The sequence below is a fragment of the Alexandromys fortis genome, unplaced genomic scaffold (assembly GCF_014885135.2).
Source record: "Alexandromys fortis isolate MF-2015 unplaced genomic scaffold, M_Fortis_MF-2015_v1.1 scaffold_170, whole genome shotgun sequence".
NCBI classification, from domain to species: Eukaryota; Metazoa; Chordata; class Mammalia; order Rodentia; family Cricetidae; genus Alexandromys; species Alexandromys fortis.
Window position 1 is genome coordinate 2,982,470 of NW_026068084.1, and position 17,278 is coordinate 2,999,747.

At 49.1% G+C, this 17,278-nt stretch overlaps 1 protein-coding gene across 12 annotated transcripts in view; it reads right to left on the minus strand.

Moving 5' to 3' along the window:
* The window catches only part of Nav2 (neuron navigator 2), a 625,897-nt gene that overhangs the window by 228,520 nt on the left and 380,099 nt on the right, over positions 1-17,278 (minus strand). For all 12 annotated transcript variants that reach the window (XM_050122142.1, XM_050122136.1, XM_050122147.1 and 9 more), the window contains one exon: positions 9,912-10,029. In XM_050122142.1, coding sequence (XP_049978099.1) covers positions 9,912-10,029 — 118 coding nt within the window. The remainder of the gene's footprint in view (positions 1-9,911; positions 10,030-17,278) is intronic.

The following is a 17,278-nucleotide window of genomic DNA, read 5'->3' on the forward strand; positions in this document are numbered from 1 at the left end:
ACCTCTCGAGGCCATATATTCCTTCTCTACGTATAGAAGATAGTATCACCTACTTCAAGAGGAACAATGAAAATGTGATGGCAGGACACTAGTGAAACAGCACAGTGCTTGGCACATAGTAGGTGCTTTGTATATGATGGCAGGGCACTGGTGAACAGCACAGTGCTTGGCACATAGTAGGTGCTTTGTATATGATGGCAGGGCACTGGTGAAACAGCACAGTACCTGGCACATAGTAGGTGCTTTGTGTAGCGTTAGTTTCATTCTGGTCTTATCTTGATGACGCCATGTGGGGTAGACTCAGACACTCAGCTGGCTAGAGTTTCACATTGGAATCAGCACCCATTCTTGTGCCCTAAGCCCCCATATCACTGGAGGACAATGTACACTGGGGTCTCTGCTCTCCAGCACTTAGTGTTGGCCTGAGCTAATCTTACTGATCTCACATGGAACACCCCATCTTCTTGTCTCCCCAACCCAGACTTTGAGAGCCGGGCAGACTTGCCAAGGCTACATCTCACACTGTCTCAGAACTCAAAAATGCCTGCAAATCGAATTCCTCCCCAACTCCCTCAAATTTCTCATCAGACTATTACGGATATAATAGCTATAACTTCCATAGCGAGGAAAGACTAAAAGCCATCTAAAAAGGATAATGGCATCTGAGCCTTGAAGGCTTCAGAATTAGCCCCCCAGCAGCTCAGATTACGCTTAGGTTTCTTCTTGTCTTCTAGCTCAAGAGAGAATCCCAAAGACAGAAAGCAAGCTAGGGGCATGAGCCAGCCTGGTTAATATAGATTTGCTTGATTCATGCATGCCAAAATGATTAGCTGTGCAGGGTGGCAACCCACCAGGGCAATCTCAATCTTCAGAGATGGAGTCGAGGATTTTCAACTCTGCTTAAAGTCAGGACGCAAAGGAGTTTTCGAGAGCCTTAAGACTAAAGGAATATCAAGGAAAGAAGATCAACAGTGCCCAGTTTGCTGGGCACGGGACTCAGTAGCAGAGGACTTGCCTAGCAAGCACAAGGCACTGTGTCAGTCACTAGTGGAGGGAAGGGAGAAAGGGAAGGAGCTGGTCAGTGAGGGGAATGGCATTTGCTCTTTAGTTCATGAGAAAACACAAGTATTCAGTACAGGTTGCTGCCATATGAACCCCATAAGAAGAGAGATTCCCACCTGCCTTGTTTCCTACAACAATCTCGGGGCTCGGGGCAGTGCCTAGCATAGTAGTCATTCAGTAAATATTTGTCAAACGGAATGAAGATGTGAGCATTCGGAACATCTCAAGGAAGCAAGGCTTTGCTGCGGGTTTGGAGGCAGCTGCCCCTTTGTTGGGAAATACAGATGGGCATACTGAAGATAGGAAAATAACCGAATACTCTCAACAGATGGCATTCCTTCACACGTGGGAAATTAGGGCAAGCACAGAGGGCTGATCACAGTCAGCTTTCCGACGTTAGAGTTCATGTGTGGTCCTGGTGGATCGACGGCCACGGCATCTCCATTGTATGCTTGCGACACCCAAGTTGTAAACCACTGCCCGATAAATGCACTTGATCCATGTCCATTTCACTGGGTTCTGATCAGGACCCATGTCACTGCCTCATCAGAGAGCAGGATGGGTACCTGGGAGGCTAAAGAGTTGCTTGGGGAACGAGTGGTAAGGATCCTGTTCAATGGAAATGAGAGAGTTTGGTCGAACGACTCCTCTAATTCTCACTGGCAGTCTGTCACATAAATTAACTCACTCCGTCTGTGAATTCAAACATCACAGCTCCTGTGACCCAATACTGCCATTCACAACAGCACAAACAAACCCACGGGGCGCAGCCTACTTAGCGGCACTCAGAGAGTCCGCACAAAGACACAAGTCAGAAGGCTGAGCCAAACTCAAATACTTCAAAGAGCAAGATTAACTCTTGGGCCACCTAGTTTCTATTTTTTATATAATTTAAATACTTCTTTACTTAAATCCCCAAATATTTCCATGGTTGTCATAAATACTTACAGTGTTAGGAGCAACCGTGGTTCTGTTGGCCCTTCAGAGACAAACACATTAACTTAGGGCGGCAGGGGGGTGTCTTTGGTTGGAGCCCCAAATCAGATAATCAGAGGAGCACACACTTGTGTGCAGAGTGCTCAGCCACGGGTAAACTGGCATCTTCTGAGAACGACGGTAATGAGCTACTCCAGCAGGTTCAATACGTCTTTAACTCCACTAAAGCGGTAAAGACAGCGGCACCAAACCCTGAGCCTGTCGATACCCCTCAAAGCACACAGCACGTTTTTACCAGCTTGTGATCTGACGTTCTGAACATCCCTGGCTACCAACCAACAGCCCAGGCAACAGGGAAGGATGCTACTGGCTTACATAGAGCCACATAGCAGGTCACTGACAGAAGGGGGCTGTACTTTGTCTGGACTTCTGGGGTACAGGGGTCAGAGGAAGCCCCGCGTGAATAAAGTCCGGAGTAGACAGCCATGCCAAGGGCTCCAATGTCTCAGTTCCACAGGAGTGGCAAAGCCTTACTCAAGTGAGGCTCGAGAGGGATGGCAGAGTTTTCCTCAGTGGTCCCAGTGTGAATGTTTGTGAGAGCCTGCGAGATCTTCCCGTTTCCAAGGCGCAGGTCCCCACTTGACTCCCCTTCTAACTCGTCACCCCCATCCTTTCCTCACTCATCGATTTTCTCTCCCCTTCTCTGGTGTTTCCCCAGAATGACAGCAAAGTAAACAGATGGAGGGCGCCCACCTTTTCCATTGACTCACACAGCTTTCCTGGCCACAGCCAGTGTCTGGGCACGGCAGGTAACAAACACACAGCACATGACTCAAGATGCCAGCAAGACTCTGAGCACCGAGACCCGCCCCTCTGCGACCAAAAGCCAGGTCTTCAACGGCAGTGCTTCCTACCATGGTACGGCAACCTGGGGAAGCGAGGGTCACAAACAACCTAGCATTCAGAGTCGGGTGGGGGGGGCGGTTCCTGGGACAGGGCAACACAGGGAGAAAGTGTGAAGGTCCCTCTTGAAGACTATACATCTCATGGCACTACAGAAATGAGCTGGTTCTGAGGCTGAAGCTCGGCATGCCCTGGGCTCTACCTGGGGATCTTGTGTGATGCTGCCCTGTTGACACTGCCTACACCCTCAGCTTCTCCTCATGGGCTCCTCTGCCAGGATCGCCTTCCCTACCTTATCCATCCATCCATCCATCCATCCATCCATCCATCCACTGTTTTTCGAGGCAGGGTCTCTCTATATAGCTCTGCTTGTCTTGGAACTTGCTCAGTAGACCAGGTTAGCCTTGAACCTGCCTCTGCCCTGGGAATGTTGGGATTAAAGGCATGTACCACCACTGCCTGGCACTCTCGCTGGCTTCTTGCCACCACCATCCCCCCACCACAGCTAAGCTGAGGTCCATTTTCTCTCTCCCTCCTCCTAGCCTTGTTTTATCTACATAGGAACACATTTTAAAAAATGAGTCTTACTTTATTATCTTTATTTTTGACACTCCTGTTATGCTCTCTAGGTGGTCTTGAACCCCTGGGCTCAGCCAGTGTCTACACCTTAGCCTAGCATCCAGCTGGTATTCTGCAGGCATCCTGACACACCTGGCTTGAATCATTTTAGAGTAAGCAACACAGATCACATCTGGAGCCCCTTGTACTTTGGTGTGGATTTCCGAAGAACATGGATATCATCTTCCATGGTATAATCACAAAACTCAGAAAGTTTAGCATTGATACAACGCCAGGACTCCAATTTTGCCAACTGAATAAAGACTGCCCGAGAGGGCATTTTATCCCACTCCAAAGCTGCAGGAGGAGACCACGCACTCCACTTCATGGCCGCACCTCCTTAGTCTCCTCCATCCTGACATCATTTTCTTACTTTGTCCTGCAAGGCCTTGATGCTTTTGGGAACACAGGCCAGTTTTGCTTTAATATTTATTTATTTTTTTAACAGAATGTTCCACAGCTTGGGTTTGTCCGTGATTTCTTGCGATTAGTTTCACGTGCTCCATCCCAAACTGGAACATAACCGAAGTAAGGTCTACCCTGTTCTTCCCAGGGTACCATATCAGCAGCCAATAACTTCCATCGCCCTCTCACCGGGGCTGCGATTCTGATCATGTGGCCGTGATATGGGATGACAACCCCCTCCGTAACAACTAGGGTTCATCTTGCATGCATCCTTTCTTTGTATGCACCATATAAGATAAAACCTAGGTGCTGTGGAAGAGAGAGAGGCTAGTCCCGCCCTCACCAAGCCTTCTCCAGTTTCAGTCCACACTGAGGGCTTCATGGGAGGAAGGGCGGTTTATCAGTGGCAGCCTTCTCCTGTATAGTCCAAATCTCTTTTCTCCACTGCTGGGTTTATAGTTAAGTTTCCTACTTATTATCAGCACACAGTCCATATTTTACTCCATTGTCATAATCCACTAGTATCACCAATTCATTCCAGTGCCCAGATCTGACTGTTCTCTGCAGTCCTGGAGTCCAGACTTGGTCCTTAAGAAACACTAAGGAGAGATTCTGCTCAGTGAAAAGACCACTGTGTGAATGCAGGCATCCCTGCCATCACCAAGTCCAGAGGCAGAAATTTCATTACCAGCGTGATTGCATGCGGAAGTGGGGCTGATGTGGGGTGATTTACTTATGAGGACAAACTCTTCATGGATGGGATGAGAGAGACCCTTCCAAGACAGGCTCTGAAGAGCCTTACCACCACCACCCCCTCTGCCATGCCAGTCCTAAGTCCTCTCAGTTTTTCCTGAACCTCACTAGGTACTGGCCCCAGATCCAGAGCAGACAAAGCCCAAGACTACAGTAGATGAAATGATGGCGGTCCTTTCTAGTTGTGGCTGGGCAGCCAGGGGAAGAAATATCAGAAAGAACTGAACTCTGCCAGGCAGTGTGGCGCCCACCTTTAATCCCAGTACCCAGGGGGCAGAAAGGCAGGGGATCTCAGTGAATTTGAGGTCAGCCTGGTCTAAAAAGTGAGTTCCAGGACAGCCAGGACTATTACACAGAGACACCCTGTCTTGACAAACAAAACAAAAATGACTCTGGAGCAGCCCAAGGGTAGCCGCTGAAGTCCAGCACGTTACAAGTGTGGCCAGTAGGACTCTAATTGTGGAAAATTGCTGTGTGTATATACACTTGCATGCATGAGTGTCACATGCAAATACCTCTATATTTTGTCACAATGAGTATATAAAGTGGGGAACACTGACTTCAGAATTCAAGAGGAGGAATGCTGGATATAGTACACACCAAGATTAGAAAGTGGTGTTCCTCCCCTATCAGGAGATTCATTGGATAGTGGTGTGGCTTACATACGAAATTTGCTAGCCTATGATAGCACATTGGTCTACGTAGTTGAGTTCCAGGACAGCCAGTGCTGCATTGTAAGACCCTGTCTCAACAAACAAAACAAAATGAAACAAAAAATTTCCTCCACAGGCTCCTGTGTTTGAATACTTGGCCCCAGCTGGTACATTGTTGGGGAAGGCTGTAGAATTCTTAGGAGGTGGAGCCTTCTTTGAGAAAGTGAGTCACTGGGTGAGTGACTTGAACTTTGTAGTCCAAGACTGCTTTCCGTTCTCCTTTCCTTTCCCAAGTGTGGATGCAGTGTGAGCTTCCATCCTCCTGTTGCTGCCACCACATCTTGACATGGTGGACTGTATCCTTTGGTAACAGTAAGCCACAACTACCTGCTTCTCCTTCCAGTAGCCTCTGCCCAGTGTTCCATCACAGCAACAAGAAAGCCACAAAGATCACACACATTCCTAGAGTTGCTGACACTGGAGGAGATGCGCTGCCTTTCAGCTTCCCACCTTGTAGACCTCTGGCCAATGCGCAGAGCACGGCCATGAACCCAGGCATGCGCAGTCTGGAAAACCGCAGTGAGAAAGTACACAGCCTTCCTGGGGAAGCCCCCAGCCAGAGCTGCCCTCTTCTGGAGCCTGAGGAGGCCCAAGGACTGCTGCTACATGGTGAGCATCCTTTACCTGAGACTCTGAAATCCAAACTGCACACCAAAATCCAGAACTTTTGGAGCACCAACCTGATGCAGCACAGAGAAAGCTCCACACCATTAACCTTTTGTTGCACACCCAAAATTATCTAAGACACTAAACAAAGCTTCTTCAAGACACGTATACAAAACACTATGAAACATAAGATGTCTTGCTTAGACTTACAATATTCCCAACATATCACATGTACATGGAAATTTATCGAAGTCCAAAAATCTGAAATCCAAACACATGTAAACCCAAGCCTTGGGATAGGAGAAACTCTGTCGGTCCTAACCTGAGCCTCCGGAACCACAGATCAGCAGTCTACTTCCAAATGAGCCGTTCATCTGAACAGACTCAGGAAAGCATCCGGTGCTCCTGGGCACTGATCAAACCGATCAATCGCAGTGTTTGAGAAACTGACAGTACACATCCTACCATGAGTCTCTTTTGAGGTGGTGGTAGGCATGACTAATCAACTCTGACACCCGACATCATCTTTCCTTTGCCTACTGTTCTCGACAGCCGCTACGATTGCTATCCTGGAGCACATCAATTTCACATGTTTCTTATTTGATCTGTAAGTTGAATTTCATGAAACGTCCACGAAGAACAGAAAACAAGTGTGGCTGACCCACTTTCAAGCCAGAGAATCAGCTGGGGAGATGGCTCAGTCAGTAAGTACCGGACATGCAAACATGAAAACCTGAGTTCAGATCCCCAGAAGCAACGTAAAAAGCCAGACATAGGGGTGCATGTCTATAACCCCAGCACCGGAGAAGCAGAGACAGGTGGGTCCCCAACGCTCATTGGCCAGTCAGTCTAGCCGAATTAATAAGTGAGGGGGCAGGACAAAAGTCTCTGTCGTTATGAATATAGAAGAATAGAAGACCAGAGTTTGGTTCCCAGCATCATCTAGCTGGCTTACAACTGCTTTTAACTGCAGTGCCCTCTTCTGGCCTCAGTGAGAATGCACGCGCTTATGTTAATATGCAAATGTGTCTACACACACATACACAAGTAAAACATGAATCCTCAAGGCGAGTAAATAAAGGTGGAGTGTGATTAGGTAAGGTACCCTACACCGACCTTTGGCCTCCATCCACACGCATGTGCATATACATGTACGCTCACCCTATGCACACACTTATACACCCAGTGTTAACTAATATATACACCAAAACAAAAAGAGTGAGAGAGAGGGAAACAGAGGCACCAGAAACAGAGCAAGGTCCTGCAACTGTGAGGTATAGACTAAGACAGAGAAAGAACCCCCCCCCCATAGCATCCTTTCTTCATTTTCTCCCTTGCTGACGGCTGAAACCTGGGAGGGCTCTCAACATGATCACACGGCACCACCCCGAGATACAGCTAAAGGAGGCCAGGTGCCAGCCACAAGCCTGCTGACCTCTACAGGTCACAGTTTCAACAAGGATGCAGACGGGTGGTGCAGAAGCCTCCAGTGATGTGAGCCCTGAAGACCCATCTCCATCCCCGAGGATGGCCTGCGGTGTGCTGAAGTGTTCAATAAATGGTCGTGGAATGGAAGTGAAAGCCGTGTCTGCACCAGACAAGAAGTCTCACACAAGCTCCTCAGCCTCCCCGAGCCTTCACCACTCCGGTAGTAAAGTGGGAAATCTACTACCTACTTCCCAGGAGCAGAGGAATCTACACGAGAAAGGCGTCTTAAAGAATGTGAAGTGTGCAGTAAGGAAGAGCAATGCAACAGTGTAGGTGTCCTCCCACCATGCGTGCAGGGGATCCATGCCTATACCAACCTCTCCCTGAGTGTGGGCAGGACCTGTAACTCAACCTTACGGAAGAGGCCATCCCACTGGGACAATTGCTCCAGAGACCGGCTTCCCTTGCTTGCCACTGAAGGACTGAGACTCCTGTGTGGCTAGAAGCTTGGAAGAGCAGATGCTGGGAGGTTAGGGTGCTCTCCCGCTGCAAGTCAGCAAGAAGCCAGGACCCAGAATCCTGCAGTCGCAAGGAAATGAGCTCCATCAGTAATTCAAGTAAGCGTGAAAGCAGACCCCTTTTCCAGTGAGTTTCTACCTGAGGATGTGGCCCTGAGCATGCTGTGGCCACAGCCTGACCTAGGTGATGCATGGAAGCCAGGAGGCAATCAAGATAAAAGGTTTGTGTGTGTGTGTGTGTGTGTGTGTGTGTGTGTTGTGTGTGTTGTGGGGGGGTTATCTGTTTGTTTGATTTTTCAAGACAGGCTTTCTCTGTGTAGCTCTGGTTGTCCTGGAACTCATTCTGTAGACCAAGCTGGCCTCAAACTCAGAGATCCACCTGCCTCTGCCTCCAGAGCACTGGGATTAAAGGCGTGCACCACCGCCACCACCACCACCACCTAAGGCAAGTTGTTTGAAATGGCTGCCTCTGTGACAATTGGTCCAGTGCAGTGGCATTTCATTGGTATTTTAATAAGTAAAACTTGCCTGAAGGCCAGAAAAGCAAAACAGCCACACATTGGTTCTTACCTCTGCCTCAGTCTGGAAATGGCCATCCTGCCTCCAGGAATCTCAGAATGAGACTGAGACAGCTGTCTCTTCCCGTTTTATAATCCTCTCTAGTTCTGGGATTAAGGGCATGCACCACTACCACCTGGTTTCTATGGCAAACTAGTATGGTTACTGGGATTAAAGGTGTGTGTCACCATCCTTGCCTGCTCTGTAAGGCTGGCCAGTGTGGCTCTTTTACTCCTCTGATCTTCAGGCAAGCTTTATTTATTAAAATCCGAAAGAAATGCCACTACAGTCCAGGGATCTGGTGGTGGTGGTGGTGGTGGTGGGAGCTCCAATCTCAGAAATGAAGGCTAAGGCAGAGGGGATCCTCTCTCTCTTTCTGCCAGTGGCAATACCCACTTTTAGCCTAGGCCCACTGCCTGTGGTTCTACGGATCTCCCTGCAAAACATTAGCACAGCTTCAACCCTGAAACCCACTTACTTCTCACGGCTGAAGGAAAAGCAGCTTTTTCACAATAGCCAGAGGAGCTGGGGCTCCGTACGTTCCCTGTACCTTCTTCCCTGGCACAAGTGGGCTGCCGCAACTTATGGTGACATCAACTGACAATGCTCACTAATAGACCGCCAAGGCTACGACTCTCAGGCAGGACTGCAGACTCAAGGCAGTGCTGTGACCGGCATCTACCCACTGATACGCCTGCCCCTGCCGGCTCAGGTCCAAGGCGTGAACATTCCATTCTTCAGGCTCTTTTGCCCTGGTATTAAAACCAGTGACCACCAGCCATCTCTTGAGCTTTAGTCTTTGATTTCTCAGCCCCAATTAAGATTGGCAGGATTAAACAGCCCTGTATTTTCTTTTCCTTTTTGAAGTATGCCCAAAGTTTTCCAAAAAGGAATGTGTGAGCTGAGGAAAGAGAGTCAGACAGGAGGCAAACACCAGATAGTGTCCCTTTCAAAGCCCCAGCTTCCCCACCCCTGACCTTGGGCATTCTTTGCCCTGAGATAATTAAGGGGATTCTGTGTGATTGTTCTTCTTTGGGGAGCATAGGCTGGCCGCAAACTTACTATGTAGCCAAGAATGGCCTTAAAAGTCTGATCCTGCCTCTATGTGCTAGTTCGTCAAAATGGTATACTGACATGCACCACCGTACTGGCCTGATGCAGTGCTAGGGATGGAACTAGGGGCTTGCATGCTAGTTGAGCATTCTACCAAACAAGCCATACCTCTAGCCCTGCTGAATTTTATCAGAAAGAACAAGCTGGGCTCCACACAATCAGAATCAAAAGAAAACAGTGAGAATGGTCAACATGTGGGGGCAGAGATGTCAGGGGTTCCCATTTCCTCAGCCCACTGTACCCTTCTGGACTATCTTGGCTGTAATCCACTAGCTGTCAAAGGGAAATATAAACTTACCTACAACCTGGATGATCTGGGCGAGGAGCACGCCATCAGTCACATCTTGCTGGAGGTCCTTGATGAGGCGTTTGTGGCCAGATTTGGCGAGGTAATGATTGGCCCAATCGGTGTAGATCTACAAAAAAAAAAAGCACACAGGCAACTTCAGGAATCTGGGCAGAGCCCACGACAGGGTCAGAGGCAACTGCGGGGACCCATGCCTGGGTGCCACAGTCACTGCCCTGCTGGTACTGGCAGCTGGCAAACTCCGGAGCCGCCAGAGCCATTAACATTCAGGGCATTGTGCTGGCGAGGCATTCAGCTAGCTGCAACAGTCCTGGTCTATTGAGAAGGCTGTGTCAGGGCCTAGGGAAAAGCTAAAGAGAGCGTCAAAACATGCAGAGACCTGAATAGGCCAGGGGACAAGGAACTAACGGTTTGTCCCAGACAGCTTTGAGACACTGCAGCTCTGAACACAAGTGGGGCCTCTCCCACCCCTTCTCATCTTTTACACTTTATGGAGAAAACGTATGGGGAGGTTACCACCCAATGGGCCTCTTTGAACAGGCCATTTCAGGGCAAGGAGGGCTATTGAGCGAGCAGAGTTCTCAGGAGCCTGGCTCCCTTGTGAAGCAGCCGAGAAGGAAAGACAGCGTACTGCTATCACACACGTGTAAGCGGAGCTATATGTGGCCTCGCCATCACTGAAGATTTAACCAAACTAATTCAAAGCCAGCAACCATTTTTTACTGTTGTGATTCTACAGATAAGACCCAGCCAATTCCAATACCTGCTGTGGGACCTTCTTTCCCTGGAGAGATAGATGTCAAACCTTATAAAGGACCAGCTACAAAAGTATGAGTGTACCAGTGTCTAACTTGGAGAACCAGTGGATTTGCTGGGCTTGCTTACAGAACACTGGTGATCTCAAAGCAGCCATGACTCTAAGGCTCGTCTCTGCATGATGACCACTTCCCCATGGCTGCAAAGATGTCATCTTTCTGCAGAGTATACACTTTAGCACCTCCCTTGGCCACAGAACTACAGGCGATCACAGCAGAATTATATACAACTGGCCAGGAGGTAGATAGGGAACAGCTGGAATCTCAGCGGAGGGTCCAGAGATCCTCTCTCCCCACTCCTACATCAGCAAGCAGAGAGCTGATCTTGTGGGGCTCCTGTGAGTAGTCACAGAGTGCTCTCAAGAGGACGATGGCTGATATGCTCAGGGGAGCACGCTACCACGTCCTTCAATACATCAATGTGCACAGTGGCCCAGAAGGCAGAAGCAGGGTGACCCATGAGAGAGCAGATCCCTTGGCAGGGGGGGGGGGGGGGGTTCAGAACATCTGCTCTTCTACGTCACAGACTCCTCAGGAAAAAAAAGGGTATTTTCTTCTAAGAAGGGAAGCAAAGAAAACTCATCCAACGCCAGAAAAGACTTCCAGATATTTCCCCAACGATTTAGAGAGCTATGTTTATTTCTGAGCTTGTAAGGGAATGTGGGGTGGGGATGGATACGTAGGTTCTTGCAGGTCCCCCCACCTTTCTCAGTGACATGAACAACAGCTCAAAAGAAAGAACACCACCTTCCCAACTGGTCAGAAGCAACAGGCTCACATCCCAAACCTTCTCATGCCTATGCCTTCCACCAATGGGCCTGACCAAGAATTTAGAAAGTTTACAGAGTAGAACGTCAACTGGCCCTGGCCACTGCTCTCCATCCTTGAATGGAGGAAGCCTCACTTTGTTGGGAGTGCTGCTCCTAAGGCTTCTGGGGAAAACTGGGGTACAGCCTTTGTGGATAGGCAGCATCTCTAACTGCTCAACCCTGGGACACCCCGAGAAGCAACAAGACTGTACATTCTGGTTCAGAAGCGAAGGAAGCCACTTCTTCCTCTACCACTCACTAGACACTGCAGCTTCCATTACGGAGCCCAACATGCAGACTGGAGGCTCACAGGAATCTGTTACTGAACAGCTTGGGGACCAGCTCTTACAGTCACATTTGACTCCTGCCCAGACTGCCAGTTACCTAAGACCAGAGAGAGAGAGCTGGTAAAGAAAGAGACCTTACACTTGCATTTTCTTGGTTTCACTTTGTTTTGGGTTAAGTCTCATGTAGCTAAGACTGGACTAACTCTATTAACTTCAGATCATCCTGCTCAGTGGTGAGAAGGCAAGTGAGCATGGCCATACATGCTGCTACACAGTTCTGGGAAGCAAACCCACAGCTTCATACATGATAGAAACCACTCTACCAATTGAGCTACATACATTCCCAGGCTCATCTTCAATGCATGTAATCCATATAATATAATTCACCCAATTCAGAGAAAGCTAAGGGATGAGGGGCGGGGCAGCAGTCAGACAGGTACAGTACAGGAGCAGTAGCTGAAGGCTTACATCTGGCCCACAGGTTAGCGGCAGAGAGATTAGAGTTGCTGTGAACTTCTGAAAACTCAAAGCCCACCCCCAGCAACATACCTCCTCTCTCAAGGCCACATCTTCCCTACAGTTTCATCAACTAGGGGCCAAGCATTCAAATATATGAGCCTATGAGGAGCATTCTCATTCAAACCAACACACTTAGCTTCATCACTCATAATATGAGGACTACACCAAATATAAGGTGGTACTGGCAAGTTGTGGCCCAGACTAATGCCAGCGGGGCACCTGTTTCTGTTAGTAAAGTTCACGGGACACAGCCACATCCTTTTGTGGTCTCTGGCTGCTTTCATGCCACTAAAGCAATGCTGAGCGGTTGTGACAGAGATCTTCGGCCCACAAAACCTCAAATATGTGCAACTCGCTCCTCCTAATAGAGTGTGCCAGTCTGTGCTCCCAAGAGCAAGTGAGCTGACATGCCTGCACGGAGCAGAACACTCAGCAGCAATCACTACGATCCGGCCCAGGAAAACTCATCAGCTCTCCTGTCTCCACACTGCTGCTGCCTGACCCACTCGGGGCTTCCGTGGCTCCACTCCAGGGCCTGCCCTTCCATGAAATCGCTCTTAGTTTCCTGGTCCAACCGCCAAGTCTCCAGCACCAGACGTGTGGGCAACCACCACATCTGGCCCATCTTCGCATGTCTGGCAGAGCCTCTCAGAGAAGTTGGCACATGGCAGGAGGCCATTCTGTGCCTGCTGGCACAACCTAAATGGAATGAAAAAGAGCAGGTCTTGGGAAGGTGATTACCCACGCAAACTGAGGATATGGGCTCTTGGTGAGTCTTCAAGCCAGACTTTCTTTGTAAGTTAAAAAGAGGTAAGGAAGCTGGAAAGATGGCTCAGATTAAGGGCACTGGCTGCTCTTCCAGAGGCTGGGGGGTGGGAGTGGGGGGCGTTAGATTACCCCATATAGTGACTTAACAACCATCTGCTACACAACCTCAGCTCCAGGGAGTCCAAGCCCCTCCTCTGGCCTCTGCAGGCACTGCATGCAAATACTGCACATATATACAGGTAGGCAAAGCACACAGGTACATTAGAAATGTTTTGTAAAGAGGAGAGAACAGGTATAATGGCTATTCTTGGTTGTCAACTTTACTATATCTGGAGTTAGCTAAAACCCAAGTAGCCGGGTACACCTGAGAGGGATTTTCCTTGAAGTGGGAAGTCCCACCCCAAATCTGAATCTTGTGAGGTCCACCTTTGATCTGGGCCACACCTCCTGCTGGCAGCCTATATAAGGATATGGACGAAGAAGCCTTGCCTGCTTGCCCTTACTCCTACTGGCAAATTCATTCCATCTCTGGCATTAGGGCCTATTTCTCGTTCTTCGAGATCCCAGCATCTACTGAAGAACAGCTGAGACATCCTTCCTCCTGGACTGAACAACTACTGGGATCCTGGACTTTCTATCAGGAGATAGCCATTGTTGAGCCTGTAAGACACTCTAATAAATCCTATGCATGTATGTATGTATGCATGCATGTATATAGATGATACATGATAGATAGATGATAGACAGGTGATAGAGATAGATAGATAGATAGATAGATAGATAGATAGATAGATAGATAGATAGGCTAAATATATTAAAGGGAAACTAGCCCACTGAGCATGTGACTCTGGCAGGCCTTGCCCTTCTCCCCTGTAGCCAGGTGGTAGTGGCACATGCCTTTGATTCCAGCACTCATGGAGGCAGAGGCAGGTGGATCTCTGCGAGTTCGAGGCCAGTCTAGTCTAAAGAGTGAGTTCCAGGACACCCAGAGCTGTTATACAGAGGAATTCTGTCTTGTGGCAGGGATGGGGAGGAGAATCTGGCTGTAGGCAGGCAAGCTTGTAAAGCATTTTCTTAATTAATGACTGACTGGGAGGACCACTGTTGTGGATGGGGACACCCAGGCTGTTGGTCTCAGGTTGAGCAAGTCATGGGGAGCAAGCCAGTAAGCAGCACCCCTCCATGGCTTCTGCATCAGCTCCTGCCTCCAGGTTCCCGCCTTTGTTTGAGTTCCCGCCCTGACTTCCTTCCACGCTGGACTATGATGTGAAGGTGTAAGCCAAATAAACCCTTTCCTCCCCACCTTGCCTTTGGTCATGGCATTTCATCACAGCAACAGAGCCCCTAACTATCCAACCCGGACCCACTCCTTAGCTTCAGCAATTCTGCAACACTGGCTTAAAGTGTGTTTGGAAGTTTTCAAGCCGGGGAGAGAACCTGAGGCCTGGGTAGCCAAAACCGTGTCTCTAAGGCTCTCCTTCTCCCAAACTATGGGTCTTGGAAGCGACTGCTGCTTTTTGCAGACGTTCAATAATCCTTGCTTGGTCCCAAGAGGGGACCTTTGAGTTTTCAACACAGCAAAGTTTTAGTGGGAAAGAAAGAACAAAACCACCATCCCCAGTTGGATTTCAAATCACCAAACTAGTCCAAGGTAAAATGGCCCCAGGACAGTCTCACACTGGTGCCCGAGCAGACATCACTCCTCCAGGTCACTGACCTCCATGTCCCAACCCTCTACCCAAAGCTTCTGCGTGCACAGGTCATGTTCCTAGAGAAGTCTCTGTCAAAGTAAACAGGAGAGGGAAGGGGAGGAGAAAGGCCCAGGCAGCAAACGGGGGCTTTCTACAGACCCTGGCAGGATTCCAGAGTCAAGTTCATTTGCCCCTCGCACCATATCAGTCTCCGTCATTGGTTAAAACCCAAAGGGGAGGCTTTTGACAATCAGTGAAGTCAAGGATCTGATTACCAGACGACATTGGCACTGTGTCTCTAAGTTTGAACTGCAATTAGCTCTCAAGTGAGGGGAGGCTGTTCTGTAATGAGAAATCCCACAAAACAAACAAATATACAAAAAAGAAAAAAAAAAAAACTGAACCAGCCGGGCGGTGGTGTCGCAGGGAGGCAGAGACAGGCGGATCTCTGTGAGTTCGAGGCCAGCCTGGTCTACAAGAGCTAGTTCCAGGACAGGAACCAAAAAGCTACGGAGAAACCCTGTCTCGAAAAATCCAAAAAAAAAAAAAAAAAAACACAAAACTGAACCAGTAGAGCTAGAATGGAGGCACAGGGAGCAGGCTAGAAATACAAACTGGGGCTTCCAACAGAAGGCAGGGTACCAAGAGAGCTACTCCTGGGAACTGGGGTAAGAGGTGTCTTGGAAGGAAATACCAACACTGAGCCTGGTGATCGGATAGACCAGTCATCTGACATCTGCAGCTGCTTCCTGCGCGTTCGCTGTGAAGGAGACGCTGCTGTCTGGCTTTGGGTCAAGACTTTGGTCACACTATCAAGAATACATGCTTCCCTTGCCTTAGTACTGTGCAGTCAAACGTCTTGGCTCTGATTACCCTGCACGATGAAAATGATCGCGTACCAGTTGATGGCAAGTTCTCACAGGTTTTGGCTATAGCAAGGCCAATGCTTCAAGGGAATAAAAATGCGAATTTCTTACCCAGGGTAAGGGTGACACAGGCATTTCTGCACTGCCCGCCGAACAGAGAGAAAGGGGCTGAGCACAGAGAAGCATAATCTTCTGTTTGGGGCTGTGCAGCATAGTGGAGCTGGGCCAGAACACCAGCTCTGCTCCCCGGTTGCTCATTAGAGTTCTCTTCTGCCCCTTGTTCTTAAAGCAGCCTGATGCCCAAGCTTCACTCCCATCCTGGACATGTGATACATCACTCTATTCTCTCAAAGAGAATATCTGCAGCCTCAGATGGACATGTGGACCAGGTCCAGCTACATTTAACCTTCCCAGTTGTGGGTCCTTCGGTGGATCTTGTACCCTGTGGGCCTCAGTGTCCCTAACGATGCAGCTGCCACACAGGTGTCTCAGACACTTGATGAAATCACATATGTAACCAGCTCACACAGTGCCAGTGTCTGGCACCCTGTACTAAACACAAGTCAGACGCTGGGCTTTAGAGGAAATGCCATTTCTGGTGGCAGCAAGAGGCTCCTCTTCCAGAACCTCACGTTTTTTTAGCTATTCAGTTGGCAATCTTTCCAAAGAGATTACATTGAGAACTATAACAGAGCCTGCTTTTAGTTGCCACAATACACCCAGGGACATCACTCCAAACACAAGGTTGTTGTGATGTACCCTGGGATGCCCCTAGGGCCCTTTAAGTTGGACAGACTCTCCTTTAGACTGGCAGTCTTTGAACATCATATATCGCGAGCAGCCTGGTAGGTAGAGGCCTACCACCCCAGCAGTGGGGAGGCAGAAACAGGAAGACAATTTGAGGCTAGCCTGAGCTATACAGTGGCCTATCTCAGAAAAAATAGAGCAGGAGTTGCTCAGTATCTTGACATGACTTAGCCTCAAGGAAAACCCACAGGTGGGGAGACCCTATGGGCCTTAGGGCTGATTTAAAGGCTTGACTCCTCTAGTGTGGGGACCCCACCATAAAGCTGGACTGGAGAAGCACTGAGATGTGACTGGGTTCTCTGTACCCCCCCCCCGACTTGAGCACAGGTGCACCCTACTGCCAGCCTCTGCTCCTGGGGTACACTGAATAGAGCCAGCAAGTGCATCCCTGTCTGGACTCAGAAAAAGGCAGCAGGTATAGGGTGGCCCCCTCTGTGTTCCCCCCTCTTACCTGCAGCAATCTTGCCTACATCACCACCAAATACATTTACTCCCACCACCCACCACCGTGCATGCCTTACTTCCCAAGCAACTGCATGCAAGCACAGAGCAAAGCCTGGAGTGGCATGGCTGTGTGTTAATGTTGACTTTAGTCTGTCACCAAGAGCTGGGCTTTACCTGAGGGCTGCACGTGTGCCTCGGTGCACTGAGCAAACACACCATATGGACACTTGGCAAGCGAGGGATTCCTTTGTTCTCATCTTGCCTTTGAGGAAAGTATCATTTCTCCCAAACTAAGATACTAAGACCTTGTGACAGTGAACTTTTACTGTCAACTGATCTGGAATCACCTAGA